Consider the following 25227-nt stretch of genomic DNA (forward strand, 5'->3'; position numbering starts at 1 on the left):
TATTCATTATTTCTCATAGTATAAAACTAGGAGACATAAAATGAAGTGTTCACAGAGCAGGTTACATGAAATAATCACACAACAAACAAAGTATTTTTTTCACACAGTCCATAATTAAACTGCAGCATTCACTGTCAAAGGATGTTGTGGATGGTAACAACTTGGGATGGTTCAAAGTGATGTTTATCTTGGACAACAAAATTAGAAAATGCTTCCCAATACTTGGAAACACTACATAAACGGATAGGGCTGTCCACATGTTACCTGCAGAAGAGCAGCAGCAACAATGATGAGAGAGACAACTATATGCATTTGTTGTCCATGCACGTGGTCCCACCACATCCTACATCCCTATAGATGCAGAGCCTGTGCTCAGATGTAGTCACCAGGAGCGGATGATATACGTATATTTTTTATTCTATGCCTCTTATTCTACCTATTCCTGGCAATTTTTATTTTTAAGGATGTCCCAAATTGTTGCTAATATGTTGGATGCTTTCTGTTCTACCCAGCAACAGAGGCAGTCATAACTGCACTCCAGAGAGACATGCACACAGAGAGGTGGGGGGAGACAAGCGGAAGCAGGTTTCCCTCTTTAAGGATAAAAAAGCAAAAGCCTGTATGTGCTGCAAATGTTCCCGCAATTATCTTCCAAGTGCATTATCTGCTCTTCCACCCAAGCTACAGTTGAACGTGTCTAATTATCACCGACATCAGCAAGGTCAGGCAGCAGTACAAGCAGCTGCGCTGCTGTCTCACTTCTCCCTTCAGAACGCGTGCTCTGTTACATGATCTCTCCTGTTGTCTTGCGGTCCTTTCCAGCCACTCGCAGTCGGGAGGGAAAGGGAGCGGCGGTTCAGCCTCCGAAGTTACCGTGCAATACAGATGCAAGTGGTGCCACCATGCAGAGGTTGAATGGACACTGTACACAAAGCAGTGCCGAGTTCTCAAACGCATCCGTTTCCCTGGCTATAGCACAGGCTGCAGAGATACAATGCTGGTTTATGGCTGAATCAAATCTCCTTTCAGTCACGCTACTGTCACTGTCCTTTGAAGCTGTTTTAGTTCAGGATGCCTGCACAGGCCTTCCTTCTTTCACATAAATATCCAGTGCTGGGTTTTGCTGAAGAAAATGCAGGAAAGATGAAATTCTTTCTTCAGCCTGGAGTCAGGAGTCCTTGCTTTGCTGCCTGCACCCACGCAGACGAAAGCCCAGGGGCAGAAGACCATGAGATCAATGTAGAGGCTGCTGCGGTCTACAGCTTCCTCCCCTACAGCGCTGTGGCAACCCAGGCAGGGCTGTGGGGGCAGCGAGGCAGCCGGGGCTGCCCTGCGGCTCAGAGCTGCACCCAGTGGGCGTGAAACCACTCGGCCCAAGCCCTGCAGCTCTCCCGTCGTGGTGCAAGCAAGCTGGGCCGCTGCTGCGAGGCCACAAATCTGGTTCCCACACATGAAGGTGAAGAAAGGAAGAAGCTTGGTGTCACTTTCTGCAATATCCATGGCCACAAATAAGCTGGTACAGAGCAGGAACCGGTGTGCAGCAGAGCATGGCAGAGCTTCCTTTGCCCCGCAAGAGGCAGGGAGGGAGCAGAGCACAAACCAGGCCTGGTTCAGTTCCTGCTTTCCTTACGAGGCTGTGCAAGTCTGGCCTGTGGCTCAGGCTATCCTGCCATCTTGCTTTCTAGCCCCATATGACTCCCTTCCCTTCCTGGCTATAGACTTCGAACGATCACTAGTCAACACTGATCAGTAAAGAGAGACCATCTCCACATAAGGCGCCCCACACATCGCTAAGACATCACAGAACATGAAGCAGCTCACCAAGAACACGTTAGTACAAGAATAACAAGGCTGATATATATTTGCCCTTCCATTGTATTTAATATATTTATATTTAATACGTTTATATTCACCCACCCCTTCTCATTCGATATGATGAAATACTTGCTCTGAATGTTCCCACCACCTCAGCTGAAAAGCAGAGAGATGTGACCGTGTTTGGCCCTCTCTGTTCCTCAGCAGTGTCACAGCTCAAAGGCTGGGACCGACATTTCGTGTCCAGTTCTGGGCCTCTCAGTTCAAGGACAGGGAACTGCTAGAGAGAGTCCAGCGCAGAGCCACGAAGATGATTAAGGGAGTGGAACATCTCCCTTATGAGGAGAGGCTGAGGGAGCTGGGTCTCTTTAGCTTGGAGAAGAGGAGACTGAGGGGTGACCTCATTAATGTTTATAAATATGTAAAGGGCAAGTGTCATGAGGATGGAGCCAGGCTCTTCTCAGTGACATCCCTTGACAGGACAAGGGGCAATGGGTGCAAGCTGGAACACAGGAGGTTCCACATAAATATGAGGAAAAACTTCTTTACAGTGAGGGTGACCGAACACTGGAACAGGCTGCCCAGAGAGGTTGTGGAGTCTCCTTCTCTGGAGACATTCAAAACCCGCCTGGACGCGTTCCTGTGTGATATGGTCTAGGCAATCCTGCCCCGGCAGGGGGATTGGACTAGATGATCTTTCGAGGTCCCTTCCAATCCCTAACATTCTATGAGTCTGTGACATTTCCCCCGCGAGCGCTCCTTGTGCCGGGAGATCATGAAGCCTAGTTTGGGCACCTTCCCAGCCAGCTGCATATGCTTCCCACTCAAGTTTCAAAGACAACGGAACAAGAAAAGCCCATCCAAAATGACGAGGAAGAGCGGATGTGCGATATCTTTAGCTGGTCTTTTCACAAAAATGACATTTCAATTCACTTTTTCCCAAATACCAGGCCCCTTGATTGGTGATAAGAAGATGGAACTGAAAATTAAAACTGTAAAATAGGATCAGTGCTGTGCTCTGGTAGTGCCTGGTATTCACCCCACCACAGCCAGGAAGGAAACCGTTTCAAAACACCAGATGCTCTCTTCAACTGGTATTCTGGATATATTTCCAGAAGGGATTTCTCCCCTCCCCAGGAAAACAGACACACATTCTCATTTAACAACTAATTGATTTATTTAACAATACAAATTTCTTTCTACTGCATGGTTTAGCAGAGAGAACTTGAGAAACAAAATTAGCTTCTTTTCTTTTTTTTAAAGTTTAAATGTTTACACAAAAACAACCTTTACTTCAGTAAATATAAAATTTACACACAAAAAACCTACATTAAAAAAGAACAGAATCATGACAAACCAACAAAAAAAAAAAAGGATGGGAATTCAGTGTAAAGGATCCAATTGCAAGGAAGGCAAGATGGGGCAACACTAACAAGGCATCCCACTTGTACACCTAGGTATCTGAAGTTGTAGGTACAATACAAAACCAAAATACATTAAAATTAGGATTAAAACCTGTATTTTTATACCATAATATTTTATGATATAAATATCTGTAAATTCTGAGGCAACACAGTTAACGAGTGAAATACATAGTTTGCTCTTCACTGGGAAGTGACGGGAGTGGTGTACGAGCACCGTGTCACCCACGAGTGCGCTATGGTGAGCAGTGAGCAGACTCTAGACGTCCAGCCCGGACGTGATAGCCCCTTGTTTCTTTGCCAATCTGTGCTATTTCTCACACGTCCAATGACATAATGAGAAACTCTGGTCACCTTCAGCAGTGATTTCCAGCACTTCATCTCCTGGCATTAGTCTGTTACCTGACTTAGGCATATTCACCTGCCAGATCCCCTGTTTCTCATTCCCTTTTGCACTTTATAACCTGAACTCTAAAGCTATCTTGTAGCTACCAAGAGAGACTGGCTTCTAGGCTGAGATATTTGGGATACACAGTTCTTCAAGCCACCTTCAGGAATCTGTAGAAATATTTAAAGTAGGGTGGACAATTCATGATCAAAGGTTATGTGATTGATAGAAAAAACAGGGACCTATATAGTGATGGCTAACTTTAGATCTAAATCTTTAACAATTTTTCTATTGCTTTAATATTTAAACTTAACATTCAATTTTCATATATTAAATGAGCAGAGCATCTTATTGATGGAAGTGCTACATTATCTCCAAAAACACCAGGCAATAAGGGAGACTGTAAAGTTTAAAATTAAGTGTAATTTTAAAAATCATTTAAAGGGATCAAGTCTCTTCTTTTATAATCAATATTGTGACTGGCAATCTATAAAAGCTTAAATTATAAAACTATTAGTGACTCTACTTTTTAAACTGTATGTACTATAAAGCTGTATATCTTCGTTACTTACAGATGTTACAAAATTTCCAAGCCAGAAAGTGAAGGGGGGGAAACATAGTCTAAAAGTTTTAAGGATTTCATTTTCACTAACAAAGGTTCATTTCCCCCACAGCTGTTCTTACGTCATAAAAATCTGATTATTCTACTACTTTCTTTTCTGGACAGATCATGCTTTGGAAGACCATTTTCAATGGGTAACTGTAGTTCTCTAGATCAGCAAGTCCAACTTGCTTCACTCGGAAACAAAAGCACCCGACTATCTCTTACTTGGCCCTTGTCCTGCAAAAAAAATTTGTAGCAAGACTCAGGCAGTCTGTTATGAGAGCAGGACTGGCCCTGAAGCAACCAGCTACATTAAATTTTGGAGTAAGCACGTGCAATGCTTTCATTCCAACTTGAGAGAGAGCTGAACAGTATTAAATTTAAAGAAATGGTAGAAATGACATTGTCTCTGTAAAAAACAAAACAGGGAAAACTTAAACAATCCACAGGTGTGCATTAAACATTTAATAGCAAGCCTTTGCTTATGTATATTAATTTAAAGATTATCCACAGGGATCTGTGATACATTGGCCCTGCCCTGTTACTATAATTAAATTTATTCAAATATTAATTTAAAATAGGAAAACGAAGAAACTACTCCTTGGGGAACATGTTTATTGTGTTTGAGATGATACACTGGGTGCTCTCTGAGCTACAAAGGGAAAAAGGAAATCCTTTCATTACAAACTGACAAAGGTAAAAGTTAAAACAGTTTTCACAACAGCATGTACCACATATTGGAAATAGATCCGGGTTTAATACAAATGACATAATTCCTAGTAATCTACAGCTACCTTTAATAACTTCATACAGATAATGAATTAGGCTAAAATGCACTATAATATTTGGTTGACTTCAGGAACAGTATCCTTAGTACATCACAAAATACATTTTGATATCCCAAAGAAGCAAGACTTGCAAGTAGGCATTTTAAACATAACTAATCTACAGCTACAAACTTCTACTCTTGATAGCATTTACCTTTTTGGGGGGCAGTATCCCAGTCTTCAAAAGGATAAAAGCAGAGTAGAATCAGTATAACATATACACAGAAGTCCGTATTGTAAAGGCTATAAAGATGTGTTGCACACTGCAAAGTTGCCTTCTGCACCTTCGCACTGCACAAGTAGTTTGTCATTTATGTTGCATATCTCTTGGTCCACTGTCTGGCTATCCTGTCATGTTCTGCTCTGTTGGTCAGGTACTGAGTGGCTATGCTTCCAACCAGAGGGTCAGCTGCAAAAGGCAGGAGAAGATGCATTAGAAACCATTCCACAATAAAAAAAATAAACCACATCATTTAAAATACAGTAACTATTCCAAAATATAGTCTTTGTTAGGCCAAAAAATGCTGTGAGATATAGTGGGACTCTTATCATACAAGACATTTCCGAGAAAAAACACACAAGGCACAACGAACAGGAAAAGAAAACAGAAAAATCTTCATATTAACGAATCTTGCCCCAGCCAGGTGCCCTGCATTCACCCCTTTGGAAGGGCCAGTAGGTGCAGGGGACATTCGGTAAGCACAGCCTGGTGCACTCCTGTCGCAGTGCTGGGACAACACTAGTGTACATTAGGTTATCAGGACTATGGACACACACCAAGGGGATCCAGTTCGCTTCAGGAGTCATCAAACTGTTGTATCAAAGAGGCTAATCCGTTTCTCCCTGATCATTACCAGTCTTCTGTAAATGCACTCCCATGTTAGCGCTACTGCTCAGTTCCTGCCCTGACTGCAGGCAATTAGCGTTCATTGCCTCATGCCACTGGTCACACAGTTGTTGCTGAGAAACTGTACTGCTTCCAGTGGAGTTTCTCCCCTCCCAACAGGAACAAGGAACTCTCTTTGAAAAACGGAAAAATCTCTCTGAACATTGTCCCCCTCATATTTGCAAGACTAAATGTTTCAATTGCTGCCTTAAGAGAAGGGGCTTCCTGTGGCCCCTTCCAACCTGCAGGATTTATAACTCAAGAGAACTTTGTTGCTTTCCTGGATTGACCACTCACTCATCCAATTAATAATTTTAAAAATATTAATTTTTATTTAATCTGCATACAATCAAATATGCAAATTATATTCCATGGCAAATAAGTCAAATGACTGAGAGTGGATGCTCAGCAAACTATCAGCTCCTTACCTGGGTTGCAGTCTGTCAGAAGAGAACAAATAGACAGCAGAACCTTTGAAATAGTCAAAGCAGGGCTCCAGTTGTCTTTCAGGATATCCAGACAGATGACTCCCTGACTGTTGATGTTGCAGTGATAAATTCTGGTACGGAAAGTAACCTAGAATCACAGCGTAAGAGACAGACAGAGTCATCCAGTGTGGCCCAGGGATGCTGCCCCTTGTCTCTGAGAAGCAGCAGCGCCTGGGGCGCTCCCAGTCCTGCAGAGCTGCTGCGGAGGCAGCTCCTCACTGCTCCTTCTCTACAACATAATTATTTAGCAGAAGAGTAAGTATTTACTGTAGTCATGGCTACCTTTAAGAAAGCTACCATGGAGATCTTTGGTGCACAAGCTGCTTTCGTACAGGCCCTCGCACAGTACCCACAAAAATTAGGACCTACTTTGTAGCACTGTACGCTATTTAATGAACATATTGCATGTCGAGAATGATCAAATCATAAACATAACTTTACTGTGGTTTCTGAAGGTGAAGAAGTAGACAGAATTTGGCTGCATGTGCAGTATTAGTTGATCTTTTCCTTCCTTTCAAAAGCCTACATATAGACCATGAAAATTAATATTTGAAATTGGGCTATTGTATTATTCTTGTTCAAATTAGCAATGAAATCTTTGTCTTACCCTTCATTAGGCAGGACATAATACACGTCCAAAACGATGCTATCACTCTAACTAACACCATCCTTGTTTTTAAATTATCTCAGCCTAATATCAGTAGAGCATATAAGCTTTATTCTGCACAAATAAGAAGTTAGAAATATTTAAGTGCTTTAATTACATAAGGCACAAGAAGATGAGGAAAATTTTCTTTTCCATATTGATGCGGGGGGCGGGAATCCATGATGTAGGCATTTGTCTAAAACTCTGCATCACTTCACTATAACAATCTTAACTCAGAGAATATTAAATTTTGTGGGTTTCAGAGAAGTGTGAAATACATAGAGGGCATATTATTCTTTGCACTCTAATCCTTCTGGGAATGAAAAAAAGATACCTGATTTATAACAACACCATTGTAGCTACAAGTGCTGTAAGTTGTAGAAACGTCGTGTGGTAGAATGTGGTTAGTCTTTGTGAATGTCAGCAGTGTCCTTTCTGGTGACTCAGTCAAGAGCTGTAATTTGGCATTAAGGTAGGGGAGAAGGGAACAACCTTTAACTTCTTAAAGTGGTCTGGATGATCGGGTAGTGAGGTGGATTGTGAACTGGCTGAAGGAAAGAAGCCAGAGAGTGGTGGTCAATGGGACTGAGTCCAGTTGGAGGCCTGTGTCTAGCGGAGTCCCTCAAGGGTCGGTACTGGGACCAGTACTATTCAATATATTCATTAATGACTTGGATGAGGGATTAGAGTGCGCTGTCAGCAAGTTCGCTGATGACACAAAACTGGGAGGAGTGGCTGACACAACGGAAGGCTGCGCAGCCATTCAGAGGGACCTGGACAGGCTGGAGAGTTGGGCGGGGAGAAATTTAATGAAATATAACAAGGGCAAGTGTAGAGTCCTGCATCTGGGCAAGAACAACCCCCTGTACCAGTACAAGTTGGGGGCAGACCTGTTGGAGAGCAGCGTAGGGGAAAGGGACCTGGGGGTCCTAGTGGACAGCAGGATGACCATGAGCCAGCAGTGTGCCCTTGTGGCCAAGAAGGCCAATGGCATCCTGGGGTGTATTAGAAGGGGTGTGGTCAGCAGGTCGAGAGAGGTTCTCCTCCCCCTCTACTCTGCCCTGGTGAGGCCGCATCTGGAGTATTGTGTCCAGTTCTGGGCCCCTCAGTTCAAGAAGGACAGGGAACTGCTAGAGAGAGTCCAGTGCAGAGCCACGAAGATGATTAAGGGAGTGGAACATCTCCCTTATGAGGAGAGGCTGAGGGAGCTGGGTCTCTTTAGCTTGGAGAAGAGGAGACTGAGGGGTGACCTCATTAATGTTTATAAATATGTAAAGGGCAAGTGTCAAGAGGATGGAGCCAGGCTCTTCTCAGTGACATCCCTTGACAGGACAAGGGGCAATGGGTACAAGCTGGAACACAGGAGGTTCCACTTAAATATGAGGAAAAACTTCTTTACGGTGAGGGTGACTGAACACTAGAACAGGCTGCCCAGAGAGGCTGTGGAGTCTCCTTCTCTGGAGACATTCAAAACCCGCCTGGACGCGTTCCTGTGTGATATGGTCTAGGCAATCCTGCCCCGGCAGGGGGATTGGACTAGATGATCTTTCGAGGTCCCTTCCAATCCCTAACATTCTGTGATTCTGTGATTCTGTGATTCTTTGATATCCATTAGTAAATTATGATTTCTTAAGTGTTCATACTATTTCTGAGCAAGGAAATGAAATTTTAGTTTAAGTTATGATTAGTTTCATGTAATAAAAAGAGCTTTTGCTTAAAAATATTATCAGACTAGGTTGCTGATCTGGCTAGTAATAAATAGATTGACATTTTACAATAATGGAAATCATCACAGTAATTTATCCAATTTGAAGTCACAATATAACACTCTAGTTGTCCATCTAAACTTATTTTAGCTTTCTGTTATTTTGCTAAAAATTACGTGAAAATATGTAATACAGAATTGGGTTCATAACAGAAAAGAGTTTATTATACATATATTTTAGTAGCTGGAAGGAGAAGGAAGAAGCGTAAGAAGGTCTTGCACTGTCTTCTATCAAAATTCCTTGAATCTTAACTCTTGATCAGAATTATCTCATTTATCGCTTGGTAAAGCTTCGAAATCAGTATTGACTGTGGTAAACAGGAAATAAATTAGACACAGGATTTTTCTGAAATTGCAAGCAAGATTTTGGACCTTGCTGTTTTCAAGAGACCACAAACAAATTGATATTCAGAAAGTGATGAGCACTCACTTGCTGCAAGTTACTTTCTCCTCACATGTGAAAAAATTATAAACACAATAAAAACCTTACCCTTACCTTTGGTGGCTTGAATGGATAGTCAGATGAAAATGTGATATCCAGGAAAAAAACGCCTCCTTCGTATACAGAACCTGGAGGTCCAAGTATAGTAGATCTCCATTCATAAATGTTATCCCCTTTAGGACCGGCACTGTGTAAAAAAAAGAGGAGAGAGAAAGAAAGAGTCAGGTGTACCTCTGAGAGAGGCATTTTATGGATTTCCTTCTACATTCATTTTGTTTAATACAAACCACTTGCCTGTCTTTAACATCTGCCTAATTTTCAGCTGATTTCAGTGGGCTCAGTGTTTTAAACAGGCACGAAAGCTGGCCACCCTGCTCTCCCTTTGGAGATACAGCAATGAAACACATTGACCACGAACTACTGGACTGTCACTGTCTGAAACAGACCCCCAGATCTGCTTTCTCGAGTATGTGGTTGCTCTGAGCTTCTACATCATGCCCTTTGAATAACACCATATCCATACACAAAAGGAGTTGTGTATCTTGATCACATTCATCTTCTGCAGGCATTAAATGGATCACACCTTCATAAAAAATGTGACTTACATGTATATTGATACACATTTATTGCCACTTGTTTCACAGGCTAGGGTGAAACACTACACCCTTGGGCAGCAAACCTAGGGATGGGAGAGATAGAATCAAGTAACATGGAACTGAGCTGCTTACAGCACTGTTAATCCAACTAACTCTTTTCCTCAGGATACATTTGTGTTACCCCTCCAGGCAATCAGTCTTGCGACTACCAGCCAAATAGTTTATTTTAAGAAGTATTATTAAAGTAAAGCTTTGAAAGAAGAGATAATGAACAAGCATTTTCTCGACTTCTGAGGCATCATACTTAATGCTATTATCACACAGTAACCATCTAACCTCCTCACAAAAAAAACCCAAAGCACAATCTTATTTCTGTAAGCAAGTCTCAGGTCAGGGTAAAAACTAACCTGACCTTCCACAAAAGGTCCTGAATCTGAACCGCTAAGATCCAAACTGACTGCTACGGAAAACACCACCACTGAGCTCACACAGGCATGGCGGATTCATCACACCTATTCAGACAAGTCAGTAACACAGCATTGTAAGAGATTCTTTCAATTCTCCCCACCTCGCAGCCTTCCAGGCACTACCAACATCTCGTAGACACATGGTGAAGCATCCTCATCCTTCTCCCTCTGTGGTCTCCAAGGAACAGGCACTGAGGACTGTCATATGTGATTGCACATGAAGCAAGCGACAGGGCATGGCACCAAGCTGTAGCCTGGGAGTTTGTGGTTTCTGGCATTGCTCGACACTCAGAGGAGCCTCCCTACAAGCCCTCCAAGTGTTAAAGCTCTTCCCACGTCACGTCACCTCATGTATTTGTCATACATATGTCCGCAGTCTGTAACATGGCATGTTGGACACTCATCCTTACCATATAGCCAAACATGTGGAGACACTCATCAGAGACGAGGATTATGAGCAGCCTGCACTATGCCTCTGCAATTCCCACACCAAAAATTTAGCTATTTTTACATGAATATCCTATTTGAGAAACAACCAAAAGCTGATTTTGATTATCAATTCCCTTTCAATTTATAATTTCCCAACATGTTTGTTATCTTGCAGACATTTCATGTACCAAATGTTTAAACTGTTGTAGGCCTTTCATTAACAGGACAAAATAATCATGGATTTTGGCTGACATCCTATTTAATTAAAAACAAAAAATTATTTGATGGAGCTGTAGCTATTTTCCTGTTGCCAAATGAAAGTCAGTAACAACAGTGTGCTGGCCTCTAGAGTACAGCTAAGAAAGAAAAACTCAATGTGCCATCAAAATAAAGTTGGGCCTAAAATCACTGTTCTTACCTTTCTATTTGCAATGCATGCACAAAAGTGGGAGAAAAACAGTAGATAAATTTTAGGGAAAAAAAAAAAGGAAATCCAGAGGCAAGCAGGTCCATTTTCGATGATGTAATGAACCGTTGGTACCCTCAGTCACTCAGAAGATAATTCCATTCATGATCTCTAAAAAGCAATTAGTGTAAGAACTGAAAATATTGGGGCAATAATGACAATATTTAAAACCCACACAGGCCACTGAAATGTTTTAATTAATTCTTGACATTCATCAAGCTTACAGCTAATTAGTATTGTGCTTGGAAACCAAATTTCTATGGAGCAATTCAATTTCAGCATTAGATGTCCTAATGACTGTTTTATCATTTAATGCAGAGGTTAGTGCTCTTGCCTCGTGTCTCAGGCACCTTTCTTTCATACATCTCTAACAGCTGGATGCAATTCAATCAGATTAATGAAATAGCTGAATTAAATTAGTGGCATATTTCAGCCCAATGAATCAGTCACAATTAAGTGTGGCACCAGTCCGGTGCCAAACTATCTGGTGATCACTCACCAAGTCAGAGCAAGGGCATCTGTCAGCTAGTAGCCAGAAGCTAAGTGCAATAACTCTCTGCCTATTACTCTCTGCTATCCCCTTCTATGCTACCGCTAGTGACATATAAAAGGATCGGGGTATAACATGAGAAGGGAAATTCCTAATCTTGTAAGAGGATGAAAACGCTGTGTTCGAAACCTCTCCTGCTGCTGAGAAAAGATTGCTGCAATGTCAAAAGTAGTACAAAGCTGTAAGAACAACCACACTCAGATAAAGGAGAAAACTGTTAAATCAATTTCATTATACCTGATCGAGGTTTGTGAAATTTCTATTTAACAACTGAAATAGTATCTCATTTCCAGTGATGTAAAAGATACCCCTGCTTCATTAGCAACCTGAAAATCCCTGCCATTACTACAATATTGGTGTGAGGAGACTTGAGATTAAAGAGCAGAGACAAGACATCACACTTGGCTTCCACCACCTGTATATTTCCACTGCGGATTATCCTTAGCCAGCCATACCCTACTTTGTCTTTTGTATACGTGCCAAGGTAATCTTTTTTGGAAGTAAAACCCACACTCTTTGAGGCTCAGCAAAACATACCAGACCTATTCACGGCAGTGTCGGCCTTTGCAGTGATTTCCACAAGGACAGGACAGTGGGGTTACACCCACCTGGACGACTGCAGAGAAGAGCAGAAAGCACAGTCCTGTCTCAGGCAACACCTCGGCTGTGTACTGAGCTGCAAGCGAGTGCCGGAGCCCCACTGGAGTCACTGCCTTCGACTCTCCATTACCGCAGAGCATCATCCTGGTGCTGCAGAAAACTACAAGGAGGGACCTGCCACTCCCTGGTGCACGTCTAATTTCTCTGTTCCCACAGAGGACAGCAAATACCCGGGCTGAAAACCTGGAATAAGGAAGCTTTACTCTGTCTGCCATTTTCTGTTTCATTGATACACCCAGAAGAAATACTCTCCTCCTTCTGTTGGGCACTAAAGAGGCTGGCACAGGAGGTGTTTCTAGGGGCTGTACTTGAGCTCTTTATTCCCAGAAGTTCTGCTACTCAAGAGACTCACTCTCCTATTGCAAGGATAGGCTTCGAGCATCTCACCTTAAACCTTGAGAGTTGTGGTGAGTGACAGCCTAGGAATCTCTCTCGCTGTCTGCCCCACTGCACAGAATACCCCAGGCAGAGTGCTACAATGGGGAATTTCCATGGTTTTCTTCCCTTTCCTTTTCTCATCACTGAAAAACTCAGCTTCTTCTGACTTCTCCCATGGAATCCAGATGGATGCAAAATCCTCCTCTATTCTGCCCTTTAAAACAGAAAATCCTGATGGAGTAACAGATCTGATGACAACTTCAGTGTTTTGGCTACACAGCATACACGTGCAGTTCACTGCTACCAGCCTGCTGCCCTTCTAAATTAGCTTACAGAACATCACAAATTCAGTCAAGGCATCACCAGTATATTCTCAATAAAAGAATCACTTGATCAATTTTTTAAAATGTGAGCTAAAAAAACTCAGACAAAATAACAAAGCAAATTAATTGAAATGACAAAATATTCTTAGCAAAATCGAGAGGTTTTTACTTCATACATAAAAGCTGGATTGATTTTTTAAAATAAATTAGGCAAATTGACAGAATAAAGTTAACTGGTTACATCTGCTTCCTAACTAAATATTCATTATGCCACTTCACTGAGGGATATATACCTGATCCAGATAAGACAAAGGATTTATGACCACACTCTATCCAAGCTAGTCTGCTGAACAGATTTAATTTCAAAGTGTGTCAGATGGTGAATTTGAGAAGACATGTGGTTAAACTCTAGGGGCCCATGAGGTCACCCCAGGTTCTTTAAACCTAACTCTGCTGAACCCTGGCTCTCAGGTTTCATGAAGATGAAGAACAGCTTTTCCAGCACAGTGTTATGAGCATTCACACGGATGCAGCAGCATTCACACCAGCAAGAAGACAAGAGTCCTGACGTAGTGGTTACAGAAATCAGAATTCAGCATTTGTTACAATTCACTAAATCAAAATGCATTAAAGCTGCCCATATAGAACTAGCTGCAGGATGAGAAACTAGGACAAGAAATTTCCAGTCTACATGATGTTAGTAGCACGCTGCTTTCTGCATTTGCTAAATGTGCTTCTCCTGTCAACAGCCCTCCTCTGAAAGACGGGGCTCTAAACTTGGCGACAGAATGCAACTTCATAGGACTGAGACTGTGGTAATTAAGATGACTGTGGTAATTATGAAGAATTAAGACTGTGGTAATTAAGAAGAAAAAGGGTGAAGGACAATGCAATTTAGCTAGATTTGATGTTAACTCTGTGTTATGCTTTATTATGAGAAACAATTTGGGTCCGTAATAGGATACAACTGAGGGGAAAAAAAAATAAAAATCTGGTTTTTAGGAAGCTTCCCGACAGTGAAGTCTGTCAGACTCTAAGAACAGACATTCTTATGAGAAATTCATTGGTACCGTAAAACTAAAGGTACCGGTCTATATCCCAAGATGCCCATCGGGGGTGCCTACATAGCACAGATTGAAGTGGTGGAATATTTTCCTATATTCTCCTTTCAAAGGCCCCACCCTTAGGTCAGACACCCAGGCATATCACAAAGGCAGCAGCTAACAAACCAAACGGGGTACCTGGAGTGAGAGTTACGTAAGGAAAGAGCCCCCTCCATCCTCCCCAAATTCTTATCTCGAGATTCAGCAAAAGTAAAACTCCCGAAGCCCTTCACAGACTGCTCAACCGCAGCGACTCTGTCACAATGGTATAATTTTTACAGCAATGTAAGTGAAGACAGTGCATTATGAAAGGAGTAAGATGTGGTTTTTGATTTTTCTTAATTCAGCTGAAGGTACTAAGGAAAGGAAGAATGAATGCCCTTAAGTATGTTCCACAACCTCGTGCTTGAAAAATCCACTTCATAAAGCTACAGAGTGAGCTTTGCAAAATCCCAACACAGCTTCAGAAATTGAGTTTCACAAATCCTGCTGCAAGAAAGGCACTCAGCATGTTACCAGTACAAAAGGCTTTGCTTTGGACAGCAACGTCTCCGCTAAAGCTGTTGGATGATGTTCTAGTTCAGTACCGTGCCACTAGAGGCTAACAGGGCTCTAACAGATCCTACCAGAATATACAATTCAGGCAAATACACAGTTCCCACCTGCAGTGAGTCTGCCTGCCTCACCTCCTAAGCTTCTGAGCTTGATGAACTCATCTCCAGTGGAAGGGGGAAGCGCCAGGCTCAGGTAACTTCAAGTTATAGCAGAAACGGGGACTCATATCTACTATGTAGGGTATCTGGTGTGGATGCTGATGTTTGCACCTCAGACTTCCCGGACAATCAGGATAGAGAGATTGGTGACTCTCTGCAGCACCAGGAGCATCTAAATAATCCCCAATACCAAGGTTCTCCACCTCCCTCTGGTGACACCTACTTTTCACTGACTGCATGGGGAGCTTGGCTCCTAACTTGAGCTTCTAAGCTCAGTACTTTAGAAAACCCTTCTCACCCTCCACGCAGTGAGAAAGGGTCATCTAGCTCTGTATTCACATGCTACCTTGTAGCACACTAGCTTTTTATCTAGATATAGACACACACTGCCACCCTGCTGGTAGTGAAAAAAAAAATCTCACAAGGAACCAAAGGATCTCTGGTGCAAGCTGTCTGTGAGTTAGCTCAATGTTACTCTGTGAAGCCCAGAGAGAGCACAGATCACTTACCAGTAGTTGGATTTTAATGTTAAGCACAGGAATGGAAAGATGCTCAGATTATTTTCCTGCTTTGATATTTTCAACATTTTGAAGAAAATTTATCCATTACCTTTTTTTCTTAATCCTCTTTTCCCAGTTGTGGAGGTGCTCTTGTATTTTTGGTTACAGAAAGGAAATGAACATTAATTAAAAGACATACGCTTGTGGCTTTCAGTCCAGTGACCTTTAAAAACTAACAAGCACGGACAGCAATTTCCATTTTCTTTATTTTTCAATGCCTCGTTTACAGGGCTTTCTGAGGTACTTATTCTCAGTGTTCATATAATCAGCACCAGTGCCTAAGCACCTCTATACTTACAGAATCGGGGTAGTATATCCTCCATACACAGAAAGCATACTGGTTTCACTGTCAAGAGCCTCAAGTATAGCCCTAATTTTTGGATTACAGCATTTTTCTACGGTTGGACACATGTGGGTTGTCTACAGCAATATATCAAATCCACATTGAAAATGCTTTTTGATAAGGTGCTCACTATTATTAAGGTTTCCAGGTTATGTGCAATTTCTTACAAAGAAAAAGTTTCAGTCCATTGTGTTCTTTATATAGCTACAATCGTTCTTATTTTACCTGCCACTGAACTATCTGCTACATCTGTTTGCTGAAAAAGGTTATTTACTGCTTCTAGCAGATCCACAGAGGCGCTGTGAAACTGAGAATACACGGAGTCTAGTTCACTGTACAAACCTTTGCTTCTGTCACTTCCTTAAAGTCTATCATGCCCTTAAGAATGAAATCTAGAAATTACTGTGGAAAAAAAAAAAAAGCGCCTATTTTTAACTCATGGATCCCCTGCTAATTCAGCTGGTTGTAAAGCAGTGCAGGACTTGCGCCTGAGGCCATGGTTCGATGCAACAGTAAATCCAACTTGAGAGCTCCTCCTACCAGATCAAAAGCAGCGTGGCTACTCAAAGCGAAGTGCTGATCCAACATAAACTAACTTGGCCAAACCATATACGTTCCAAAAACGTCAACGGATTAGCTTTGTAACACCAGGCTTTATGCTTAATCAGGTATCATTTGTCCTCCTGCAGCCAGCATAAAGAGGGCATAAACTTTAGCTTGCACAGTCCGGCTTAGAAATGTAATCATGTGGCCGTATTTGGTTCATGTCAAATTGTACCATTAAGGGAATCCAACCGAGGGCAGATCTGCTATTAACCACCCTAAAGAGAAAGATGCCACATTGCAGTGTTTTAGACGATTCAAACCTCCAGCACTAAACTTGGCATTATTAGAAGAATATATACTGTTGTTCCTAAAGGAAGCTGAGTAACAAATCATTTGATAATTCCATCAAAGCTGTAATGTGTAGATAGCCCAAGTAATGTATTTTGGAAAGTTGATAGTTTTTCCACTGCCAAAAGCCCCATTAAATCAGTTCATTGCTACAACAGCTCAACTTAACTCTCCTCTTTATATTCCTGCTAGTTCCTAGGACCTTGCTTGCTGCTGTTAGAAGTCTGCTCAGGTTCTCTCCATCTTCCAGAACAACCATAGCCAATTACAAAGGCAGAATTCCTGTAATTTTTCTTTTGAAAAAATAACTCACCCCAGAACATAGTTCACTAAATTACAACAGAAATACTGAATTTAAACTAGGTAACAAAACATATCAGATTGTTTCTGTCTATGGTCTTGACAGAGCTGTAAATATATACTACCCTGGCAATACATAAAAAGTTTAGCAAACACGAGTTGTTTTTGAAAACAGAGAACTCAGGGCTCGCAGGCATAAAGAAAGTTCGTGCTAAACATTTGGTTTATTTTAAATATCTTGAAATCTGCATGGAAATCCCTCTCACATGCCTACACTAGAGAAAGTATCCATACTCCCTATTAAAACACAGAGCAGGACAGTCAGTAAAGGGAAACATTTCCTGGTACTTAACCATGTGTTCATAATAACAAAGACGTAATTTAGTGTAAAACAAAAGACCAGCTCCCTGTCATCAGTGTTGAAACACTAGCAGTACTAGTGGCAAAACATGTGCTATTTTCTTGCTGTTGGTATAAAGTCCAATTTGTATTAAGGCCAAATCACTTTGCCAAAGAAATTTGTATACAGTTCACATCTTCTTTCCAGTCAAAACTACTAATGAACCCGTATTCAGCAAACAGAGCAAATTTTGCTTTTCTTCCATGAGAAGGGATCCTCCTCAACTCCCTAACACAAACAAAACTCATTTGAGATACAAGTATGTTTTATTCTTCAATATGTTATAGCCTCCACACTGATGCTAGCAATCCATACTGAAAGAATCACACGGTACCTCAGAAATCGCGCAGCCTTAGTTTAAGGCGTCTGCCCACAAACACACAAAATGGAGGCACTCAAACACAGGATCATTTGCCTAATGTCATCCAGAAAACATGTGCTGTGGAGTATGAGTGCAATGTAAATCTCCCAAAGGTCAGGCCATCACCTTACCCACTGGACTGAGATCACACTATTAGTAGCTCATTCAGTAGTTCTGTGGCACCCACGTGTTTTAGACATGTCACCTCACATCATTCACTGCAAAATCTTCATGTCAAAAAGCTAAGTGACACTGAGAAATCCAGTTTAGGATTTCCTACCAAGATTTTCAATTACACTTTTAATATCAACAAAGAAAACCTACTATTCCAAACAATCCTTTATGTACACGCTTCAGATGGAGGAAGAAAGAACAGTTAAAACAATTAGTTTCACTAAAGGATCTAATTAATCTAAAAATACACCTGGTTTTAAAACTGTAATAAACTTATAAAGATTCATGCTTAGGAACAATAACTGGGCAATTTTCAACAGACTAAGCCTGCAAGTCAACTAGAGCTGTTCAAATGAAGTCCCTAGCTATCAATCTACCCAAAATACCTAAGTATTAGGCAATTTCAAATACTGACCAACATATTAAAAAAATCTTCTACTGCTCTGTGGATTACGTTTTGTTTTTTAAAGATTTTGACTAATCTTCAGCCAAAAACTGAAAGGAACTCCACCTATGAACAGAGCTTTTGAAGACAGAAAGCACATCAGTGAATTAGAGAATCACCACAGTCTGACAATTCAAGCCTAAAGGCAGACTCCATGATTAAACTTGTGAACGGTGTTAATGTTGTGGAAGAACTTTCTTCTAATATTGTAAAAGGAGAAAGTGCAATTTAGTGAACGCGATTTATTCAGGGACTTCATCAAGGACCAAGAAAGAGAGAATTGCTGAGAAGTCACCTTCACGGAAATGTGGGTATATCCACCTGTCAAGATGATGAACAATTAATGTGCCACACTGGAACCTCCACCTCCTCCTCCTCCTTCTCCTCTTGGATGTCCAGGATTGGGCTTCTCCACCACTTCACAGTAATATAGCTAGAAGTTGTCTTCCCCTCCGCCCCCGCCCCCCTCCAAAAAAAATCAGCTTTCAACTTCAGCAACAAGTTAGAGCTTGCCCACACAGAGATGGAGAAAATGAAATGTCAGTCAGATGGCCTGCTTCCATTAAAACACATGAACACTCTGAATAAGAAGCACCTACTTAGGGATTTCATGTTCTTTAATACATGCATATTAGTTTCATACTTTTAGTTGTTTCATACTAACTTCCTGAATGTTGCCCTGCAGCAAGCACTGAATATTTTCCCTCAAAAGAAGTCTGAATTGTCATCATCGAAGTCAGTTCTCAGTTCAGTCTTCCTTCTAGCATAGGCTTTCTTCCAAACGTGTAGTACGGGGAAAACCGGGGGAGGCGTGCTCGTGGGTGCTGGGGGACGGTCCGGAATAAGCTTCACGATCTCAATGTGAGTATGGAAGCTTCTCGTTTATTAACAAAGAAAGCAGTAGTTATATAGACTATGCATATGTTAATCGCGCGCCCTGATCGCACTTGTGACTGGTCCATAGGTTTACATATTCAGAGCCGTGACCGCCCCCTCCCCTCCCGGATGTAGTTTTGCTTCCCGCGAAGCAGGCACCACGGGGTTCTTTGTTCTACTCCGTGCAAGGGGAGTCCAAGGTCGCTAGCTCTGGGCTTAACCCTTGCTCAAAGCCTGGGTTGCTCAGACTGCTCAGTGACTGACACAGGATCGTGCCCCTTCTCACTCAACCAAACCTCTACAATTCCCCCTTCTTGTTTGTGAGCAAGCCAGGCCTGATTCACAAGTTTCATTAACGCTTTCTGCAAACAAGAAAATAAACATGGTAACATTAACAAGATAACTGCAATCACAAGAACTCCTGTAAGAACCATTTTTACCAGTTCCATCACCCATCCGATTTCTCGGGGAGGTGTGGTTTTACTGATCGGCTCGGCACCCAAAGTGGTCCCTGGTCTGTGGCCACGCACATATATCCCCGGCCACTAGGGATCACTGGCACCGGTCCTTTCCACTCCCCTGTAGCAGGTTCCCGATAAATCACCTGTAACTGAGGTATAATGGTGTTGTTATTAAATTTCAACTGCTGGTGATGTACAACAACCGGTGGTTCTTCTCGGTCCCCTGTTAAACACAGAAAATTCAAAGTAAACAACACTTTATGCAACCGCGATGTTGGATCAGTATCTACCTCCTTCTGTCTCCTTAAATATTCCTTTATGGTTCTATGGGTGCGTTCGATGATCCCTTGACCTGGCGGGGAGTGTGGTATACCAGTAACATGTTTCACTCCCCAGCGTGTTAAAAATACACGAAACTTTTGGCTGGTGTATGCTGGCCCATTATCTGTTTTGATCTGTTCTGGCACCCCCATAATGGCAAAACACGCCAACAAATGTTTACAAACCTGTTGCGCCTTTTCTCCGGACATTGCAGATGCCCAGATTAACCTCGAGAAGGTATCTACTGTGACATGTACATATTTTTGTCTCCCAAACTCTGGAATATGTGTTACATCCATCTGCCATAGCTCAAGTGCTGCCAAGCCCTTCGGGTTTACACCAATACCAATGCCTGGTCCCTGAGCCCCACACCTCGGACATGCCTGAACAATAGATTTTGCTTCATTTTCTGTTATTCCAAATTGTCTCTGTATTCCTTTTGCATTTTGATGGAAATGCTCATGACTTTGTCTAGCTTGTTGAAATTTGTCTAAAGGAGGAATATGGCAAGCAGGGCTAACTAGAGAGTCTGCCACCTGATTGCCCTTCCCCAGACCAAGATCCCATTGATGACTCCGCACATGTATTATGCAACAAGGTGCACTGCGTTGTCGCATAATAGACCGTAATTGCAAGAATAACTGCCCAAGGCGGGGATTTTGTGTGTTTCGGAGCAATGCCTCCTCCAATCGTGGGATGACACCTGCTACGTACATAGAATCTGTGACTATATTTATAGCCCCATCCAGCCAATTTGTCAAGGCCCAGCCTACGGCAGATAGTTCCAGAGTCTGTAAGGTATCATCGGTCTGACCATACAGCATGTGGTGTACCCAATTCCCTTTTTCCTGCCACACACACACCGCTTTGCGCTGTTTCTTTCCCGCATCTGTATAGACCGTTAACCCTTCCACTACTGGTGTTTTCTGTACTTTAGATTTTTCTATCCATTGATTTTTCTGTAATATCTGCCATAATTTACCTTTCGGTTGCTGTGAATGGACTCTTCCTTCGTACCCCAAAAACGCCTCCTGAATGGGTCGAGAATTGCAGAACCACCATTCTAGGTCTACAGCATTAACAGGAATACTAATGTCCGCTGGATCCAGTCCTGTTAATTCTACAGTCCTAGATCTACCCTTTCTCACTAGTTCCCCTATGGCTTCTGGTCTAGTCTGTATGCTTGTCTTTGGTTGTACACTAAGAAATACCCATTCCAACACCCAAAAAGCTGCATCTTTATCATGGCATTTGTAGTGGCATTGGTTGTAGCCCTGGGGGAGTTCCCCCTTTTTGTTTTGCCACTGACAAATGACACCACAAACCATATTTTCACTGTTAATTACAAGCAGAGACACAGGTAGTTCACGAATGCGTCGCGACGACCATGCAGTTTGTAATTTGGCGATGATTGACCGCAACGCGCTTTGTTGAGTCTCAGACAGCTGTATGGTGTCAGCAGGGTGTGATCGTCGCAGCAGTTCGGTGAGGGGGGCAATCTCGGTGTTCGAGATACCGACACAGTTACGGACCCACTGAATATCTCCGAGAAGTGTTTGTACATCCTTCAGGTTCTTCAAATCTGTATGTAGCTCCACCTTTTGAGGCCGGATTTGAGCATCCGAAATTGTCCATCCTAAGTATTTCCAGGGATCAGTTTGTTGAATCTTTTCTGGTGCAATCACGAGACCTTTCTCCGCCAACGTTGTTGTTAGTTTGTGGAGACTTTCTTCTGAAAAAGGATCGGCCTGACATAGCAAAATATCATCCATATAATGATAGATGATAGTCTGTGGCCATAGCTGGCGCAATGGTTTCAGTGCCCATGCCACATAAAGCTGACATAACGTAGGTGAATTTTTCATGCCCTGCGGTAGAACTACCCATTCATACCTTTGAGCTGGTTCCGCTTTGTTGATAACAGGAACAGAAAAGGCAAACCTCATGGTGTCCTGAGGATGTAAAGATATGGTGAAAAAACAGTCCTTCAAGTCTACAATCAATATATGCCATCCTGCTGGTAACATGTTAGGTGATGGAATACCTGGTTGCAATGCTCCCATTGCTTGCATTTGCTCATTAATTTTCCGTAAATCATGTAATAATCTCCACTTTCCACTTTTCTTAGGGATGACAAAAATGGGTGTATTCCAAGGACTAACTGAGGGTTTGATATGTCCTGCTTTTAACTGTTCCTCCACCAGTCCCTTAGTAATCTGCAGTCGCTCTTCAGTCATAGGCCACTGGTCAACCCACACAGGCTCATCTGACAACCAAGTTAAGGGTGGATTGGGCGACTGCTCTCCAGCGGCCATTATCAAAAATGGGTGGTTGTAAGAACCGCACCAATCTGACTTAAAACATCTCGCCCTATGAGTGCTTCCAAAACCCCAGGCAAGGACAAGACATAAACTTTCAAAGTTACACGCTGTCCCTCTGGAAAGTGTAAGGTCACAGGGTGATGACTAACAGCTGTCATAGAATTCCCGCCAACGCCAGCAATGTGTGAATCAGGTGTTTCTAGTGTCCAATTACTTGGCCAGACGCGTCGACTGACAATGGTGACATCGGCACCTGTATCCAACAAGGCCTGTACCTTTATACGAGTGTTGTTCTGAGACATTGTGATTGACATATTTGGTCTGTTGTCCATTCTCGTGGTAAAACATACCGCTGGTCCTGTGGAGCCAAATCCACGATCTCCACGGTAGGTAGTCGTATTAGCACCTTGTTGATAGGCAGAAAGGGTGATTATTTGTCCAACTCGACTACCTTTTGGCACAAACATAGGTGGATTAAGCGTATACATCATAATATATACGATCCCGGTATAGTCTGCATCTATGATTCCTGGAAGTATTATAAGTCCTTTTATACCAGCAGAAGATCGTCCTAACAGAAGTCCTCCCATGGGATCGAAATCCCCGCTTAGCGGACCCTGTACATTAGTAGGGACCTTCTGTACTTCTTGACTTCGCAAGGTGACATCTACTGTAATTTCCACGTCGAACCCCAGGCTTCCTCGGGTTGCTGGTTGGTGCTGTTGTAAAAAACCTTTGGTTCGTATGATGGGTTGACTTGTTTCCTCACGCGGCCCCTCTCCGCGCTCCTTTGGAAGTTTCCCTGACACGCCTTAGTTGAATGATTATTCCTCTGGCAGGTATCACACCAGACAGCAGCTCGGCAATCTTTTCTGACATGTCCGTTCTCTCCACATCGATAGCAATTTACTTGAAAGGATTGTCCCGCTCGCGTTGGTCGTCGTGTCCCTTTTTGTTGTACCAGCGCTGCCAAAGGTTGAACCACCTCCTTAACAGCACTTTGCACAGCAGCAGCAACGGTATTGTTAGCTCTCTGCATATCAGCACGTTCGACTCGCTTCACCATTTCTTCCACTCCTGCACCTTTAGGTAAGCTAGCGAGCAACTGTTTAGTTTGTCTGTTTGCGTTATCAAAAGCCAGGATCTTTAACATCTGCTGCCTGTTATCCTCATCAAGATCAGGATGATTCATTACGGCTTCCCATAGTCTATTAATAAAGTTCTCATATTTTTCCGTAGCTCCTTGAACCGCCGATCCGAATGACGGGATCGCGGAGCCAGGCAAGGCTTGGAATGCTTCAAATGCAAGCTGTGCAGATTTTTGTAGTACTACTGCTGGTAACTGTAACTGTGCTTGCACCGTAGAATAAGCTCCTTGGCCTGTGAGAATATCCATAGTAACTCCATGTAAAGGATCATTTGGATCGTTCATTCTCCGTGCAGCTTCATTGGCTGCTCGTTGTGCCCATTCTGAACCCCACAACAGGAACTGAGTAGGTGTCAGCAACAGTTTCATTAAATTTCGGGAGTCATGCGGGCATAAAAGATCCGCAGAAAAAATCCAGGAGACTATATTCCTTGTAGCATCTGATTTTACTCCATACTGGGTAACTGCAGCTTTTGCTTGTTGGAGAATTTTCCAATCATGTGGTTCCCAAGTAGCTACTCCATTCTGTTGTAGCACTGGAAAAGCTCCTACTCCTCCTAGATTTGCTGCTGTACTCCAGTGTCCTTCTAATATGGCATCACGAATCACCCCACTCCACCTCGGTGCCCTAGGTGCAGGTGGAAGCGGAGCATCCCTGGAGTTGTCTTTGTTTTGTAATCCAGGAGCGGATGCTCTTAATTCGGGTCGCTGTACCTTTAAATCCTGCAATTCCCGCAAAACCTGTTGCAGGAGACTCGTGACATCCGTTTCTAGGTTCCCACGGTCAGGTGGTGTGGATCTTGATTGACAGGGCGAGGGCGGAAGGGGCGGGTACTCCGGCGGCGCAGAGGGGATGAGCCCACCCGCCTCTCCGCCAGCCAGCCGCGCAGCGTCCGGAGGGGCTGACCACCCCTCCCCCTCCTGTTTCCGCTCGCCCTGCCACGCGGTCCTAGGAGCGCCACGTGGTTCTTTGTTCGCAGCCTCCTCCTCTAAATTCTTACCGCGCCATTTCTCCCGGGAGCTCGCCGCTTCTACCGCCGTACGGACCTCAGCCACGGATGGCTTTATGTTTGCCGACATGCCCTTAACCGCCGGTAACCCGAAGAAACGAGCCAGAACCCCAGGTTTCTCTGTTTTAGCGGGGGGGTTGGGCTCCGGCGGCGCCGGCCGCATCTCAGCAGCCGCGCGGGCGACCTCTCCTTCTGCCCTCATATTTTTTAAAGTCTCTATCACGTTTTGCCAGAGTTCACGCACCTCCTTAATTTCTTCTTCCTCGGGGTCCCCCTCAACAGTCTTTTCCCACATAATGTCTCCCACTTCTTTCCATTCCTCCACAGAAAATACAAGCGCTGTGTCTTTAAAATGTCCCCAGCGCTGGCCCAACTTTATCAGCTTAATTAGCTGTTTCTCCACTGTCTTGCTCCCTCTCTTAGAGAGGATATCTGCAAGCAGCATGACTGCAGCCTCTATTTCCATGGCTGCCCTTTTTCCAGTGTCTGCTCTGCCCTTTCTTGAACCTGAACAGCACCTGAACTCTGGGAGCTGGGTGGCCAACCCTTCCAGTGTCCGTTCTGCCCTATTTGACCCGAACATCACCGCTCCCAGCCGTCTTTTCCCAACACCTCCTTTTCGCTGCTTACCGCAGTCTCGGAGAGAG

The 25227-nt window shown here is 43.1% G+C and overlaps 1 protein-coding gene across 2 annotated transcripts in view; it reads right to left on the reverse strand.

Moving 5' to 3' along the window:
- Nucleotides 1–4825: 4825 nt before the first annotated feature.
- The window catches only part of UBE2E3 (ubiquitin conjugating enzyme E2 E3), a 65101-nt gene continuing 44699 nt past the window's right edge, over nt 4826–25227 (reverse strand). For both annotated transcript variants that reach the window (XM_068407891.1, XM_068407890.1), the window contains 3 exons: nt 9337–9469; nt 6370–6517; nt 4826–5464 (listed from right to left, as the gene is read on the reverse strand). In XM_068407891.1, coding sequence (XP_068263992.1) covers nt 5367–5464; nt 6370–6517; nt 9337–9469 — 379 coding nt within the window. In that variant the 3' untranslated portion in view covers nt 4826–5366. The remainder of the gene's footprint in view (nt 5465–6369; nt 6518–9336; nt 9470–25227) is intronic.

The sequence above is a fragment of the Nyctibius grandis genome, chromosome 9 (assembly GCF_013368605.1).
Source record: "Nyctibius grandis isolate bNycGra1 chromosome 9, bNycGra1.pri, whole genome shotgun sequence".
Taxonomy (NCBI): domain Eukaryota; kingdom Metazoa; phylum Chordata; class Aves; order Nyctibiiformes; family Nyctibiidae; genus Nyctibius; species Nyctibius grandis.